The sequence below is a fragment of the Mirounga leonina genome, unplaced genomic scaffold (genome assembly GCF_011800145.1).
Source record: "Mirounga leonina isolate KUSES-001 unplaced genomic scaffold, KU_Mleo_1.0 Mir_168, whole genome shotgun sequence".
Taxonomy (NCBI): domain Eukaryota; kingdom Metazoa; phylum Chordata; class Mammalia; order Carnivora; family Phocidae; genus Mirounga; species Mirounga leonina.
The window spans coordinates 44,309,510-44,323,720 of record NW_023270426.1 but is presented as its reverse complement, the minus strand read 5'-3'; the positions used below and the strand labels follow the sequence as shown (position 1 = coordinate 44,323,720).

The 14,211-nt window shown below is 38.2% G+C and overlaps 1 protein-coding gene across 1 annotated transcript in view; it reads left to right on the top strand.

Annotated features, from left to right (window-relative positions):
- The window catches only part of MRPS27 (mitochondrial ribosomal protein S27), a 101,842-nt gene that overhangs the window by 18,155 nt on the left and 69,476 nt on the right, over window positions 1–14,211 (top strand). The window contains exons 3-4 of the mRNA XM_035014611.1: window positions 1,445–1,515; window positions 3,514–3,572. Coding sequence (XP_034870502.1) covers window positions 1,445–1,515; window positions 3,514–3,572 — 130 coding nt within the window. The remainder of the gene's footprint in view (window positions 1–1,444; window positions 1,516–3,513; window positions 3,573–14,211) is intronic.

Below are 14,211 nucleotides of genomic sequence, written 5' to 3'. Positions count from 1 at the left end.
GGGCTCAATCCCAGGACCCTGGGATCATGACCTGAGCCGAAGGCAGACGCTTAACGACTGAGCCATCCAGGCACCCCATGCCTAGGTTTTTGACCTGAATAAGCCAGAAAATGTAGTCACCGTTTGCTGAGATGGGAAATGCTTGGGGAAAAGCAGGTTTGAGGGAAAAGTTGGAGAATTAAGAGAACATGCCATGTTTAGATATGTATTAGACACCCAAATGGAGATGTTACCTCTGCAGTTGGAAATACAAGTCTGAAGGTACAGGCAGAAGTCAGGGTAAGCATATACGTGTGGAGTGAATAATCCGTAGATGATGATTAAAGCTATGGGAGAGAGAGCGCATGAGATCACCCAGGGACTGAGCAGATGTATCAGGGAGGACTGTTTTGAGAACTCTTGCTACTGAGGGGAACAGAGCAAAGGAGAAGTAGCTGGAAGGAGATAATGAGGTCAAGGGAGATTTTTGTCATTTTCATTTATTGTTTGTTTAATAAAGTTCATCCTTTGTTAAAAAATGGAAGGCAGGGTGTATGTGCACAGATCCTGGTAGCCTGGAAACCTGATGGTAGGAGGATAAAGTTCTCCTGATTGCTTCTGTTTTATACTCAGGGAAATAAGACACAAAGTCATGAGCTCAGGGGAGGGGAGAAGGGGAAAGAGCATATTTTAAGTTTGAGAAGCAATGGGAAGGTGTGAAATAGTTCTTTTGGAGAGTATGTTGCTTAGTATTTCAGACTTTTAGACTCTGAGATAACAGTGTAATCTCAGGAATGCCAAGTATTTCTGTGGATATTTTGCTTAAAGGAACCAGAATAGGAATAGTTCTGCCAAAAATCACTAAATGTAGACAGAGTGCTTCTCTGATTTGTTCAGAAAATGTATAAAAGTCATTTGATAAATTCCAGCCTTTAAATTTTTGAATCGCTAATATAGCTCCCTGGTTCAAAACGCAAAAAGAATAAGCATGTAAGCAATGAAGTGTCTTCTTTCCTTGGGTCCCTACCGTCTAATTCCTTTCCCTGGAGTCTGTCAATGATAAAACACTTCCTTGTGTTTCCTTCCAGAGATACTTTATTGATCCATTTTTTATTTTATTTTTTTTTAAGTTGGCTCCACGCCCAGCTTGGAGTCCAACTCGGTTTGAACTCATGACCCTGAGATTGAGACCTGAGCTGAGATACTGATCTATTTTTTAAAAGCTAAATATATGGTGGGATTTTTAAAATACTCCTTACTCCAATTAAATAAATCATTTTTGAAAATATTACTAATATTCCTTTATCCTCTTTATACAAAAATGATTTATAAAAAGAGCAAGAAAGCATCTGTTTTAATAGTGACTTTACAGTGTTGGCAGCCATCTGGCAGGAGTTGTATCTGTTAGATTTTTCTTAAGAAATGTGTATATTTAACAAGGTTCTTTTCCCTTCTTTCTTCACAGCTGATCTAGCATCTTTAATGGATAAAACATATGAGAGAAAGTTGCCTGTTAGTTCTTTAACAATATCACGGGTAAGAAAACTTAAACATGTATATTTTCAAAGAAGGAGGACGAGAGGCTCTTTATATAGATGAGGCTGTGTAAATAAAGACTATCATTCATAGGAAATATTTCTCCAGAGTATGGTATGTTTTTGTAGTTATTAATAGATGTTTTGTAGTAAAGTAGCAAATTTCTATAACTGAAATAAAAGGTAATAAATTTACCAGACTCTGGTATCAGTAATCATTGTTGTGTATCTGATTTATTTTGATTTTTCCAGAATATGATATTCTGTTCTGTGATATCATGATTTTTTTTAAGTTGGTACACCTTTCAAAGTAATAGTATTCATTTGTTAATATTGGAAGTAATTTTGATACTTGAGGAAGTCTATAAAAGAATGGAAATTGTTAATGTTAAATATGCAGTGCAGTGGAAGGGAGAATAATGTTAGGCTGGGAATCGGGAATAGGAATTGATAGTAACCATTACTGAACACTTTCTATGCCAGCCATTTTACTAGTTTCTTAACGTACATTATCTGTTACTTCTTACAGCGGCTATTTGAGATAAGCACTGTAAACTGCATTTTACGTGTAAGACTCAGACTGGTTGATAACTTTCTCAAGTTCACACAGTTCATAAGTAGAAAAAGTGGGCTTCAAACTGAGATCTCTGTGACATCAAACTTCTTTTCTGTTGCCTCCCTCAAATAGATCTGATTTTTTCTTTATCATGAATTCACTTTGTGACATTATCTGTTGGGCCCCTCTTGGTCTCCTCATTTCCAGTGTGGGGTCAATAGTATCTCCCTCACAGGGCTGATGCGATGCTAAAATGAAATCTTAGTTGTGAAAATCCTTTGTTGAAATTAATGGCACCATAAAATTCAAGATGAGGAAAAGTAAAGAGACTCATCCTTTTTAGTCGGGGTCCTTTCTTTCTCCCTCTTGATATTTTCCTTTTAGTAGGGAGATAGTTTTAACTAGGTCATAACCTAAATTGTATAGACTCATAATTTTCAGAGGGGAACTGAAAAGCCATTGCTCATCTCTTCCATGATGGATAAAATTTCTGTATGCCGTAATACCTGATAATTTGTTTAAGCAGCACCTTAGAGCTTAACAGGCTTTCATGTACATTTTCTCACTGGGGCTTCACACTCTTCAGTGCAGGTGCCTTTATCTAGTTATGCAGATGGAGCAGCTAAGTTCCAGAGCGGCGGTGCCATCTGTCTCTGCCACACAGCAAGCAATCAGGAGAGCTAGTTCTCAACTTTAAGTCCTGTGTTTGAAGCGTATTTTCTCTGCTCCTTAATGAGATTTCTAAATAAAATCCTTAAGTCCTAGACATTTTTAGAAAGTCTCCCCCTTTTTACTCTCTTCCTCTTCATGAGGTTTTAATTATATTCACAACATGCATTTTCTCCTACTACATCCTTTTTGCCTGTGTTCTACTTTAAGGTAGAATCCATCCTTGGAATAATTATTTCTGTGTTTCTTTTAGAGTTAAGGAGCACACACGGGATTTTATGATTCAAAGGAAGACTGTTGGTGCAAGGATCACAGGTTGACTCTAAACCAGAGTAGGAAAAATGGTCATAAGGCTGCATTTTCTAAATTTAGATTTTCATCTCTTGGGCCATATTTTTTCGGCCATTAGAGACTTCATCCTTTCAACTATGTGTTCTCGTGTTTGGAACTTGGAACACAGAGAAAATATCAGGGTTTAAAGATAAAGGGAAATACTGATAACTATACCGTAGTAGGAGGAGCTCTTTTTTGTTCTAAGCAAGTTTTATGTTTGGTTTTCAGTTTATCTAACCAAGGTTGATCTACACATAGAAAGAGAGAAGCCATTGTATATTCTTTGCTTTAGTATAAAAGGGTTTCAAGGATGGAGTCATACCATGTGAACAGTGGTCCAATAAAATGGGTGTCTTATCTTTTTTAAGGTCAGTATGTGAATTAGATCCAATATATAGCATAATCTGCATTCAACCAAAGGTTTATTTTTCTGTGTTTTAGTTTGTGGACAACATTTCCTCTAGAGAAGAGATAGACCATGCCGAGTATTACCTTTACAAGTAAGTTTTCCATTTTATTTGGTTGTATATTCTCTTACAAAAGGTGGTAGGTATTATATATGTTTAGCACCTTGCTTTTTAAGTTTACATTTTGGAGATATTTCCATATCAGTATATAGATAGCTTCCTCATTTTTTATAACTGCATCAAATTCCATATTACGAATATACAATTAAATCAGTTCCCTGTTATAGCTAGGAGTTTGAGGTTGTTTGCGCTCTCTCTTTGTAATTAGGTGCAGTGGAGTAATGAACAACCTTGTACATATGTCATTTTGCACATAATTCTCATAAGTATTTACATTTGTAATTACAATAGCTATTGCCAAATTGCTTTCCGCTGAGATTTCACCAACTAACATTCCTGCCAGCAGTGTATGAGAAAGGCCTGTTTTTACATCTTGGTCAACAGGAATTTTCACATTTCTGGATTTTTTGTCAGTCTGGTATGTGAAAAATTTTATGTATCCATTTACTTCTTCTCTCCCTTATTTGGATGGAAATACAGTCTATATGCACTATTCACCTATTTTTAATTAACACTATATTTTAAAACTTTGTACATTGCCACATTTACTTCATTCTTTCTCACAGCTGTGAACATCCCACTAAGAACTATAGACGCACACCCATGTGTACAAAGAAAAAGTACAGCACCATCTATAGTAGCAAAAGACACAAATAACCTAAAGCTGGTTAAATAAGGGGATGGTCAATAAATTGATTTATTCTGATAGTTGGTTTTTCATCAGTCGGATATCTGTCAAAATGATACCCTACAACTTTTTATTTTGATTCCTTATTGTGTTTTAAAAATCTGATTTATGATTTGTTCCACTTGCTAGGTTTCAAAAATAGACTCCAATTGAAACTTAAAATGTTTCCTAGTAAGCATTTCATTAAAATTTGCCATTTGATCTTACTTTGCTTTGATTAAAGAGTGTTTTATTTTTTCCATCTGGGTACAATTTTTAAAGCTTTCTTTATATTGGTGAAAATTTATTCAATTTTTTTCATGTGATTTTACTACATAGTAATGAGCCTTTTTTTCTTTCTGAATTGGGTAAATTCTACCACCTTTTTGGTGTTTCCTGTTCAAAATTAAAACAAGCAGATTAGATTTCACACCTGAAAACATTTTAAGTTGCCTTTAATGATGTGATAAGTTTAAATTCTTGGGGCACCTGGGTGGCTCAGTCAGTTAAGCATCTGCCTTAGGCTCAGGTCATGATCCCGGGGTCCTGGGATCTAGCCCTGCATTGGGCTCCCTGCTCAGCAGGGAGCCTACTTCTTCCTCTGCTCCTCCCCTGCTCGTGCTCTCCCTTTCTCTCTCTCAAATAAATAAATAAAATCTTAAAAAAATAAATAAATAAGTTTAAATTCTAAGTCCTGAAATCAGTGCAAGTGCCTTCCTACTCTCCATTAAGATAAATATAAAGGGATTCCTTGATGAGAGTAAGCCCAGCCTTTCTTGAGTGGTTCTTTGGCACTGTAAGGCTCCTTTGAGAGTTATTTTTTCCTGTGGTGGAAGGTATATTTGGGCTGTCATCTACCTAGTTCTCATTCTTTTGCTTTGTTGATGGCAAAATGCAGAAAACAGTTACAATGTCTAAAGAGAAATTATTTCGTCGAATTCGATCCTGTGGGACACAGTGCCATAGCCTTGGAAGAAATACATGCCAAATTTACAAGTATCTCTGAAGCATGTAATTGATTTCAGTGATTTAATGTTCAGCAAGTATTTACTGAGCACCTACTACATGTCCAGGCTGGGTCAAGGTGGTGGCATATAGTGACCAATAAGTTAAACACTGTCCCATTCCTCGTACATTAAAGTTTAACTGAGAAATTTAAGTCCCGCCTTTAAGACCATCCCTGATTCTTCGCATGAGGTTTGGCCTGGAGTCTTACTGAAAGTTTCCTAAAATCTCTCTCCTGTTTCCATATAGAACATATACAAGCCTCTTACCCATCTTAAATCTGAGCCACTGTTTAATTTGACGTCCCATCCTTTGCTTAATCAAAACTGATGTTCTAATATGATATTGAATGTCCACAGTACTTCAATTAAAAAAAAAACTAATGTTCTAACTATGACTTATCATTTTTTTATTTCTATTCTTTCTTCTCCCTTCCATTGCCAAGAAAATTGGCTTTTTCTCAGCTTTTTTTTTTTTTTAAGAAAGAAACATTTTTGTGACTTCATGAGATTAATATTATATGTGTAAGGGACTAGGTATAACCCCAAAAAACTGCATCAAGATGTAGATAATGGAGTTGGCTAGATTCACTCATTAGCTGAATGTCTCACTTCTGCTTTCCACCCTAGAGAATATATAAAACAGTTATGCCTCAGCAAAATTAGAAGTTACAAGTTATGAACTCTTGGGGATTCTCTCCATTAATTGATATCAGGAATGTTAATCCTGAAGACATCAGGGGCCTATGGTGTTTCCACTGGTTAGGCTTTCTGCATGCATTCCAGATGGGATGGCTTTAGGCATCTTAGAGTAAAGTTACAATCACAGGTCCAGGGTGAAGAAATGTTGAAGTGATTTCTTAATCCCAAACAACAGACAGCTTCTTGCTCGAATGCCCTAAGGATTTCTTATTCCCCAGACAGTACCATCTTTGAGACTAAGGCCCACAACAGGACTGCCACCTCTGTCATTAGCTCAGCTTTTTCACTGCCTCAGCCAGTGCAGACCAGGCTCAGCAAGCAGAGCATAACTGCCACATCCTCTCATCTTCTAGTGATCACATCTCCCCAGTGATTATGTAAAGAGTATTAGGGCCAAAGAAGTTTGGAACCTAGAGTGATCAGTGGAGAGCTGACTGAGCATCTGCCATCCTGTCAGGTGAACAAGTAAGCAGTTCCAAATTGCGGCAGTTCAGGGTGCTGCCGACACATGACAGCTTGTTACCATCCTGTCATCCCAGGAGAGAATGTTAGCCTTTGAATCTCCTGAAGGACACAGGTTTAAAAGTTTAGGGGCTTCAAGATTAAGAGTCCCAGGAATCTTTTAAGTAGAGTTAGAAAGGCTGCTATTGAGAGAGCAGGAGGGAGGAGAATTTCCAAACCCCCTCTTTGGACTGTGATCTGTTAGCTGGGGGCCTACAACCTGATCATCTTTTCCCCCCACCATTCATTTAAAAAACAAAAACAAGGAAAAGGAAATGATGCATTAAACAAAGAAATAATAGGAGCTAAAGAGGAACTACAATAAATTAAAGTACAATAAATAAAACCCAACAGCTAAGAAATAAGAAAATAAGGCATGCTAAGAGCTGTTGGGCTATAACAAAATAAAGGAAATATGATTAAAACAGGAGAATAAAAAAGTGAAAAAGAATAAAATGAGATAAGAAGGACCTGATCCTCTACCTAGTCTATTCACCAAATTATGTACAGATATGGCCACAGAGTGGGAAATAGACATAGGCCTGCTATTGGAGAAATACTCTCAGCAGGCTGAATAGTAACCCTCTCTTTGAGTGGTTTTCAAGCTGTCTTCCCAGAAGCCCTGGAGCTGGCTTCTCACAGGGGTTTGGGGGTGTGGGTTCGGGAGGAAGAGGCAGTGAGGGAGAAGCCAAGCACTGTTGCCACCAGCCTTCTGCCTCTGCTTCTGTTTAAGCCAGAGAAGCTGTGTCTCCAGCTGCTTTATGGATCAGGGTCTGCAGAGAGAATTCAGAGAGGTCTGTGAACTTAGAATAAAACTCTGTATTTTTTTTCACTAACCTCTCAGTAATATTTAGCATTTCCTCTCATTATGAATACAGACAACAGATCACAGTAGTGTAAGCAGCATCTGTGTCTTGCTCACTAATAAAAACAGGTTTTTCAAATAGCATTAACGTTTGTTGCGTATATCTTAAATTATGCTCATCAGTGCTTAGAAATTACATTTGAAATTAAACTACTGCTAGAGAAGCACATTTTCCCACATCTTAGAGATTTTTTAAATATTTTGATAATTGTATTTCACTGTAATTGGTTTCCTTTGTGATCCTATGTGCTTTTATTTTATGCATGTAAAACATCATTCTGGGAAGGGGCTTATGAGCTTTCAGAGTTCCAGAGAGTTCAAATGTCAAGAACCCCACTATGAGATCATGTTTGAAGAAAAGGTCCTTTGCTTACTTAGGCTTAGTCCTGCTGCTTCCCCCAGGCCTTTTGAAGTTTTCTAGGTCTTTGTTTTTTTCTTCCTACAAAGAAGGCTTTATTTTCTTATTTTAGTTTAGACTTTATAGAGTAAGACAAACATATGGCTGATAGGTGTGCTGTTTTCCAAATGAAAGCTTAAATACAGCCAGCCTCCTGAGCTTCCCCACCGCGCCGGAAGAAGGTGAGGGGAAGGTGAGGAGAAGAGGACAGGCCCCTATATGCTGTCAGCAGGAGACCAGTGCGGGGGCGACGTGGGGCAGGAACAGGAACACTTCTGCTGGGTTTTGGGACCATGGCAATTTAGACATGCATGAAATGAGACTTGTTCCTTTTATTATCAGGGTGTCAGTAATCATAACTGATAATTTAATTTGCAACATATTGGTCATCCTGAAGGCTAAGTGATAGAAATTTCTAATGTATATAACATATTCTATTTTAAGAATATAACATTTTTTTAAAGTAGCCTTTTAGGGGCTCCTGGGTGACTCAGTCGGTTAAGCGTCTGTCTCTTGATTTCGGCTCAGGTCATGGTCTCAGGATCGAGCCCCAAGTCAGGCTCCTTGCTCCTTGCTAGGGAATCTGCTTGAGGATTCTCTCTCTTCCTCCCCACCTTCTCGCCCCCAACTCGTGTACGCGCTCTCTCTCTCTCACTCTCACTGATGAGCTCTCTCTCTCTCTCTAAGGTAAATAAATACATTTTAAAAAATAAAGTACCCTTTTGGTTTTTAGCAAAAAGGTGGGGAATGCTGAATTAATTGTCATTCAATAAGAAGAGATGGTTGCAGAGCTCCATGAGAAGGGCTGTTTTTCTCAGAATACAGCTCTGTGTTGTCATGGAAAGTGGCATGCCACCCATTAATGAGAAGAAGTCAAGGTTGTATGGCAGACTGTGTGCTGCCAACACATTCATCCACACTGTACCTTGGCCTCAAGCATCTCTCGTGAGTTGTTTAACTGACCTGGCAGATATCAGGCGTCCCTGGTTGGAGACGGATGGTAGGTCAGGAACAGCTGGGGTGAGACAGATGGCAGCCTGCATGTCTCCAGGTCCCAGGTTGGCAGCAAGTCTAAAAAAGGATGGACCAAAATAGCTTCATTTTTCACTAAACAAAAATATCCCAGTGTTTCCTTAGAAGGTAAGCGTGTTACCCTAGGCCTATGTTGTAAGAATCTATGTCTGTTTGTTGAAAGAGGGGAAGGTGGGAGCTTATTAGGAGTTTAAGCAATAGTAATTTTCCTTTGAGGTCATAGAGACTGTATATTTCAGCAATAAAAGGAAATTAGAGACTTCTCTAGCATATTACCAGGTGTCATTATGTTTGAACATTATTAAGAAATGAGAGCCCAGTGGAGGTAAATGACTCTTAGAGCATTTCCATACTTTAATATTGCTGAGTGCTTTATTTAGTTCTTATTTGCGGATCCTTACCACGGGGCTGGGAGAGTTTCTTACTGTTAATGGCTCTGCATTAGAGAATAGTCACTTGTCAGGGGCATTGTCTGCGCCTTGCCAAAGACCCGCTGGAGCGGTGTGGGGGGAGTTGGGGTGAGAACGCTATGCCCCCGCTCCTTCCCGCTTTGCACTTCTCTCCCCACTGGTCTCATTTCAGCCAGGAGCCTGGTCAGAGCAGCCGTGTAGAGGTAACCTCCAAGGGTATTTTCCTGGTTTTTGTTCACATGTCTACCTAACTTTCCCAGAGTGATATGATGCCATAGTTACTTTCTTTTATTCCTCTGGTGTGATGAGTAGTCCCCTGGAGGCTCTTTTCCTAAGAGTCCATAGTCATCCATGCGGCTACAAACATGCATATGTAAGGCTTTGTGGGGACAGATGCTTTCATTTGGAGTAAATATCTAGGAGTGGAATGGCTGGAACATATGGCTGGTAGACATTTTCCCAAGTGTTTTCCAGAGTGGTTATACTGTTTTACATCCCAACAGCAGTTCCAGTGCCTTCACATTTTTGCCAACACATTTAGCCTTGCTAATAGGGCTTGGTGGTATCTCACTGTGATTTTACTTTGTATTTGCCTAAATGTCTGTGATGTGGAGCATCTTTTCATGTGCTTATCTGCCCTCCCTACATCCTCTTTGGTGAAGTGTCTGTTTAAGTCTCTTTCCATTTTTTTAAATCAGGTTGCTCATTCTTTTACTTCTGAATGTTGAGAATTCTTTTTCTCATAGTTGTGTCTTTTCATTCATTTAACAGTGATTTTCAGAGGGTAGTTTTATTTTTGATGGAAGTCCAGTTGGTCAGGTTTTTTTTTTTTCTTTTGTGGATTGTGCTTTTGCTGTCAGTGAAGAAGTTCTTGCCTAACCCAGCACCACAGAGATTTTTCTCCTGTGGTTTCTTTTAGGAGTTTCATAGTTTTAGGCTGCACAGTTAGGACCGTGATCCATTCTGAATTATTTGTTGTATATGGTATGAGGTAAGAATCAGGGGTGCCTGGGTGGCTCAGTTGTTAAGCCTTCAGCTCAAGTCATGATCCCAGGGTCCTGGGATTGAGCCCCGCATTGGGCTCCCTGCTCAGCAGGAAGCCTGCTTTTCCCTCTCCCACTCCCCCTGCTTGTGTTCCCTCTCTCGTATCTCTCTCTGTCAAATAAATAAAAAATAAAATCTAAAAGAAAAAAAAGAAAGTTAATTTTTTTTGGCATAAGAACATCTAGTTGTATCAACACCGTTTGTTGAAAAGACTGTTCTTTCTGTACTGAATTACCTTTGAGTTGCTTTGAAAATCAGTGGTTTGTATATGTGTCAGTCTACTTCTGTACTGTTTTTGTTCCATTGACCTCTGTTCCATTGTTATCTTGATACCAGTACCGCACTGTGTTGATGGCTCTGGTTTTATAATAAGTCTTAAAATTAGCTACTGTAAGTCTTCCAGCTTGGTTCTTTTTCAAAATCATTTTGGCTGGTTCAGGTCCTTTGCATCCCATATCAGTTTTAGTGTGTGTTCACACACACACACACACGCACATACACATGCATACATGCATTGTTAATGTATAGAAATTAGGAACAAACTCAATTCAAGAAATACGCAATGAATTCCTAGTATATATTTAGAAACAAGAAGGATAAGAGGGAAGATTATAAGGAATGTGAAGGGGGATTGATTTTATGAAAGTCAGCAGTCATTCTTTTTCCATTGAAGGCAAAGTTAAACTGCCCTGACACAATTTGAGATGGAAGTACATGAAGACAGATTTCATGTCTGTAAGACAAATGATTCTCAGTTCTGTTCATAAGGGAAGTTCTGAAGCCAGTAGAAGATTTAAGAGAAGAATTTTTTTTTTAAGATTTTATTTATTTATTTGAGAGAGAGAATGAGATAGAGAGCATGAGAGGGGGGAGGGTCAGAAGGAGAAGCAGACTCCCTGCTGAGCAGGGAGCCCGATGCGGGACTCGATCCCGGGACTCCAGGATCATGACCTGAGCCGAAGGCAGTCGCTTAACCAACTGAGCCACCCAGGCGCCCTAAGAGAAGTATTTTTTAATTTACCCGAACTGTGGGTGTTCAAAAGAAGGATGTGATATAATTACTACAATCAAAAAGATTATAAATTGGTTGGAGATAACTAGATAAGTGCAATAATTCAAAAACAAACCCGAGATATAATAAATGAATAAATTGACTATATTTGTATAATAAGTTGTGTTTTAGAGAAAACATTCTTTGGACATGCTGAAGAGGAAGTGATGTTATCAGAAAGCCTTCATAAAAGAAGTAGAATTTGAGATAGCCTTGAAGAATGGACAAGTAGAAGGAACAGGAACAAATGTTCAAGATGGAAGAAGCAGTATAGGTAGAGTTAGTAGGGTAGGGCAAAAACTGGCTTTATGGGGGACAGGGGACTGCTCTAACCAGAAAGACTGGGACTTATTAGGGAATAGTGAGAAATAAGGTAGGAGATTATAGAGGGAATAGAGTGCTGGCAGGGGAGAAGGCAGAGTTTAAAATCTGTCATTATCATACATTGCTAGTAGATAAGTAAATTGGTACAACTTCTATAGAGAGAGAACTTTGGCAACATATATCAAAATTATGATTGTATATACCCTTTGACAGAATAATTTCACTTCTAGGTATTTGGCTTCATCACACACCTATGAAATAATATCCATGACAAAAACTAAAAGATTATGTTGATCAGTAGGGGCCTGAATAAATTAATTATTTACAGTAGAATACAGGGCATTAGAAAGAATGAAAACTTTATTCATATTTCCAATGGGATAAGTTATAAAGTGCATTCAGTGAAAAAAAGCAAGGTATAGAAATTTTTGTTACATTACCACTATGGATTCTATGTACATGCAATATGTATATATGTACTTTTATATATATATGTGGATATATGTGTGTAGGTGCATAGACTGTCTCTGGATTGATACGTATATACACATAAAAACTGGTAATAGTGGTTTCTTTGGGAGAAGAGATCTGGGTGACTTTTTTTAAAGACCAGGGTGACTGTTGATTGAATTTTCTCTTGTACCTTCTGAATTTCATATTATGGATATATATTACTTATTACTTTTTACTATATTATTTTTTTAAAATAAAGAACCTCAACATAGTTATCAGTAGAGTCTTGAGAAGTGTATATCATAATAAAGGTATTTTAGGAATATTAGTAACAGTAAGTTTTGGATTGAAAAGGGAAAATGTTGGGGGAAAATTGTGTAAGGTGATAAAGGCCTGATCCATGGTAATTGACAGTGGAAATGAAGAGAGAAGTGTTTTGCACATAGGAGGGGAAAAAAGTCAACAGGATTAATGACAGGTTGAATATAAAGATAGAAAACAAGGAGGGTCAAAAGTGAGCTGAAAATTGAACCTCAGTTAATGAGGAAATGGCTAGTCCATTGATGGAAGTTTTGAACTGGAAGCAGATTTAGAACACAGTGAGATGGTGCGTTTTTCTTTTGCCTTTCCATCATATACAGATTTCTTAAGTTTGCTGCATCACATCTTACACCAACTGACCACATGTGAGCTGTTTAAGAGGAACTGGTCATAGACCTTTGGAGAAAGACAGCTGCCAAAACATGCCTACATTAGGGTCTTCCTGATGTCCTGGTGCCAGCTGGGAAATTTTAGAGTAGGCATCTCTAAAGACTAACTTTCAGGGTCTGTGGAATTGAGACTTGGGAAGACTTAAGCAATTTCCTTAGAGCCATGTGACAAATCCAAGCACTAGCTGCAGATGAAGGCCTCGATCCAATAGAGAGGCTCATCAGTTAGACCAGTCTCTCGCATTGTGCCAGTTCTTTGTCCTAAGGCAGTCTAGGTAAGAAAGCAGAAGATAAAAACTCAGTGGATACTTCAGTACCTCATTATGCAGTGACATAAAATTAATTAAACCCAGAAAAAACCTAGCATATACAGAGATACAACTGTAAAAAGTGCATAATCATGAAAGAAAAAAGTGCTGAAAAGACACTGAAGGAATCAGGATGGCAGGAAATAGATGACATGGATTTTTAGGACCAATTTAGTTTCCACTTTGATCTGTAACTTGGAGCCAGTTAATGAACTCTCTGGACATCAGCTTCCTAGATGAGCAGATGATCTTGGATGCTTCCCAAGGCACGATACATAGCTAAAATTCTGTTTCTTAGTCTCACTGACCTAGAAGTTAGACCTTATCCACCAGAAACCTGACTTTGAAAGCCTGACATTCTGGTCTGTTTATTTTCTTACTCAGAACTTTATTTACTTATTACAGGAGTTGCAGTTTTAGCCACATTAACTATGAATATCGCAAGAAAAACTAATGGATATAAATAAACAGAAAGTGTAAGGGGATCTCTTAATCTCATCTGGATTTGGGTGACAGGCTTCATTTACTATCTCATCTATAAATACTTTTAGTAAATTTCTTGGTATGAGAAGTTAAGTTAGGTATTTACTTTTGTTTTCCAGGGAGCTGGGTTTTTTTAATATGTATTTGATATTTTCCTATTTTTTTCTGAAGAGCCCTCAGGGATTTAAAAGGAGAGAGCTAAAATAGATCTATTCACTGATGAAACCTCTGACTTAAACCTAAAAAGATTCTGTAGTTTCATATAAAAAGATATATCCCAAGTTGTTTTTTTCCCACAGTATAAGGTCCTTCGATCAAAAAAAATCATTTTCTTGGCTGTTTTCATAACTGCGAAGTCTTTATTAAAATAGAAATTATAGCTGTAGGGCCAAGGAAAAGGCATAACTATAATGTCTTAATGTTTATTAAATGGAGAGTCTTCAGCACTATTTTGCATGTAAGGCAGTTTGATTTAAAGATAATTAAGAAATCTTGGGGCACCTGGGTGGCTCAGTCATTAAGCATCTGCCTTCAGCTCAGGTCATGATCCCAGGTCCTGGGATCGAGCCCCACATCTGGCTCCCTGCTCCGCAGGAAGTCTGCTTCTCCCTCTCCCACTCCCCCTGCTTATGTTCCTTCTCTCACTGTGTCTTTCTCTGTC